Raw genomic sequence first — 2988 nt, forward strand, 5'->3', positions numbered from 1 at the left:
TGGCATGTCCCAAATCCTGAAGCTCTCTTGGCACAGTATGGCCACACTGGATGTGGAACTTTACTGATGTTCAACCTCATAGAACTAGAACCAACCACAAACAAGTTTCCTTGCACAGAGTAGCTAGCCTGTAACTTACCCACCAACAGGAGGGTTCCAATTAGCATCTACAGGCAGAAACCACCCTGCTCTGCGTTCAAGTTCTCTGCAGCATGTAACAGATGGACACCACAGCCAGACAGGGTGGGACAGGTGTCCCGGTTGCATCTCTTCTGTCACCACACTCCAGCACCAGCACACTGCTGGTCCTACCATGGCCCTGCTGTGCAACACAAGCCCAGGAGCCACGCTACAGCTTGATGTCACCACCCCTACCAGGACCCCCAGTAGGCACCTGCTGCTCCAGCACCTCCTCTACACCTGCTAACTCATCACATTCACACTGTAAAATTTGGCTCTCAGTGGCTGTCTGAAGCAGCCTCCAAGCCTTCTACGCTTTGGTATGCTAATGTCTTCCATCAGGAGCCCCAAGACTAACCCCACTCCTCTGGCCCAGTTTCCCAACCCTAACCCCCCCACTTCAGGCCAAAAAACAGATCCATGCTCACTTTTAGGACATCTGGGGACTTGCAGGGAGATCAGAAACTGAAGTGCCAGTTCAACACCGCCATCAATTGCTCTGGACTTCTAGCCCAACAGGCTGCTCGTTCTTGGACTTCCAGATCTGCCAAGCCCGAGAACAAAACCCTCCCACCGTAACATCTTTTACTGACCTTGTGCATCTCCCATCACCTCATCCTACCTTCCTGACTCTCAGAAGTCCCGTTCCTTTAACCAGACTATGCCTTTGCTACTGGAAAAACCCGGGGCAGCCCAGTGTGATGCCACTCACACTAGTACATCTACGTACTTCCTACTGAACATATGTGAATTGTAGTAACGAGCCACCTGAGTCACTTGTGTTCAGCAGAGTCAGAGATTATTTCCATCCTGGTGTGGTGCAAGTTCTGCTTGTTTTACAGGTACCCAGTTATGACACAACGAAGTTGTTACATTTACTACAAAATAATTTAATAGACAGCAACACACAGCTTTAGCAGGAAGCTTATATACACGCACATAAAAACTGCTGACTACCCTACTCGGGGACTCTAGCTCTTTTGCCCTTGGCCTTGCGGACCTCTTCAATCAGATCTTTTAAGTACTGAATTTCCTTACTAAGGGAATCTGCTTTCTCCTTCAGGGCCTGATTCTTCTGCTCCAACTCTCTGCACTCCCCAGACAGTGCCTCCTGTTCTGCCCTCTTCTTCTGCCGGTAACGTGTGGCAGCTGTCTTATTCTGCTCCATCTTTTTCAATTTCTTATCTATTTTCTTTTCTCCTTTCACCTTTGCTGACACTACCTTCTCTGCAGGATGATCGTATGGTTTGGACCGCACAGAGCCACAGCTGGCATCTGCAGGGAACTGGTTGTCACTGGGGGATCCAACTGAATTGGTAGGACTATGTTGGGGTGTTCCCAGGTAGGAGTCAGGGCTCATGCATATTCCACTATCGTCAGAATGGTTCTCCTCCTCTTTCTCGGACTTGGTGATCACTACTACGAAGGTGGGGCCCTCCTGTTTTCTTTCTCCTTCCAGAACATCCACTTCACTGCCTAGATCTAAACTGAAAGAATGGTCTGGAGTGGAAGTCAGAGACCCTGGGGAGAGGGGAAAAGACCAAAGGGAGGCCAATGGGGCCATTGGATCTGCTCCAATTGGAGATTCGGGGAGATGGGTGATTAGGTCAGTTATCAGTGGAGGTTCTTTGTTATGAAATTCCTGGATGGAAGGGTTAAATAGGAGATCACACGTGTCTTCCAACGTGGCCATCAGCTCGTCTGGTGAGACGGTGGCTTCCAGATTACCTAACAGGGCATCGAAATCAAATTCCTTCAGATCCATCTTCTCCACCATCCACTCCATGCCAGAGAAGGCATCCTCTGCACAATTAAAAAAAAAATTAGCAGTTCAGTAAAACAGTAACCAACACTTGTATTGGCATGACAAAAAAAATCCCCTGCCCTTCAGCTGCACAAGGCTTCCACTGAAGTCTTGTGGAAGCCATCAGCTGTTCTGACATTCCATCCCTCTTAGTCCAACACAAGAATTCAGGGGCATTTGAAACATACAGCCATGCTTGTTTCTTGTGACCTCTGCTAGGGAGCAGTACCATTAAGAGCTGGTGTGTTATTAAAAGGACAACAATCCTCCTAACAAAGTGTCACTTTACCAGTCCAGTAACTGGCAATTCTGCATTGTGTAAGCAGTGTGATACACACGCTTTCCAAGCAGAGGTATGCATGTGAGGCTGCCTTCACAGTTATGAAAAACTAGCAGTTTAACTTTTTAATCAGAATCTTACTAAACATATCATGTCATTGTAATCAATGTGCTTTACACAAGTAATACCTTACCCTGGCTGCTATCTATGGTGTTGCCTAAACTGTCCACAGCAAGCCAATTGGAGGAGACTGCCTTAGCCTTGTCGCTGGAGAACCCATGCGAACCGAGGGGCTCGGCCACCTCCAGGTAGTCATCTAGGAGTCCCAGACTTTCCTCAGCCACCGAACACGGCTGGCTGAAGGGGGATAATGAATCCCCCAACAGCATCTTGTTGTTCAAGAGGCTCATCTTCTTCAGTTTTTAATGCTTTGATGTCGAAGGATGTAGACAAGTAGAGGGTCTTTTTGTCAACTACAGCAATGCTGCTGTGCGGTGCCTTGAAAAACCTGCAAATAAAACTTTAATTCATCAGTACTTGTTCAACCAGCACAGCGGCCCATTTTAGAAACGATGCCCCTTCAGTAAGGATGGCAGTACACCAGAGACACGTGGGACTTCTCCATTTCTGGGACTACTGCTGGCCCACAAGGTAACAACTTCTATGCTTTTAACGCCCTGCTGAAGGCTGGCCAGAGGCAGGGCAGGCTCCAGGTGCCAGTCTC

General features: G+C 48.3%; 1 protein-coding gene across 1 annotated transcript; it reads right to left on the reverse strand.

Moving 5' to 3' along the window:
• Positions 1–1051: 1051 nt before the first annotated feature.
• On the reverse strand, positions 1052–2805 carry ATF4 (activating transcription factor 4). The gene is made up of 2 exons (XM_010135737.1): positions 2458–2805; positions 1052–1983 (listed from the first exon to the last, which is right to left on the reverse strand). Exons 1-2 carry the CDS (start codon positions 2672–2674, stop codon positions 1139–1141), a joined length of 1062 nt encoding a protein of 353 aa, XP_010134039.1. The 5' UTR covers positions 2675–2805; the 3' UTR covers positions 1052–1138.
• Positions 2806–2988: the final 183 nt, after the last annotated feature.

The sequence above is a fragment of the Buceros rhinoceros genome, unplaced genomic scaffold, assembly GCF_000710305.1.
Source record: "Buceros rhinoceros silvestris isolate BGI_N320 unplaced genomic scaffold, ASM71030v1 scaffold46974, whole genome shotgun sequence".
Lineage (NCBI taxonomy): Eukaryota > Metazoa > Chordata > Aves > Bucerotiformes > Bucerotidae > Buceros > Buceros rhinoceros.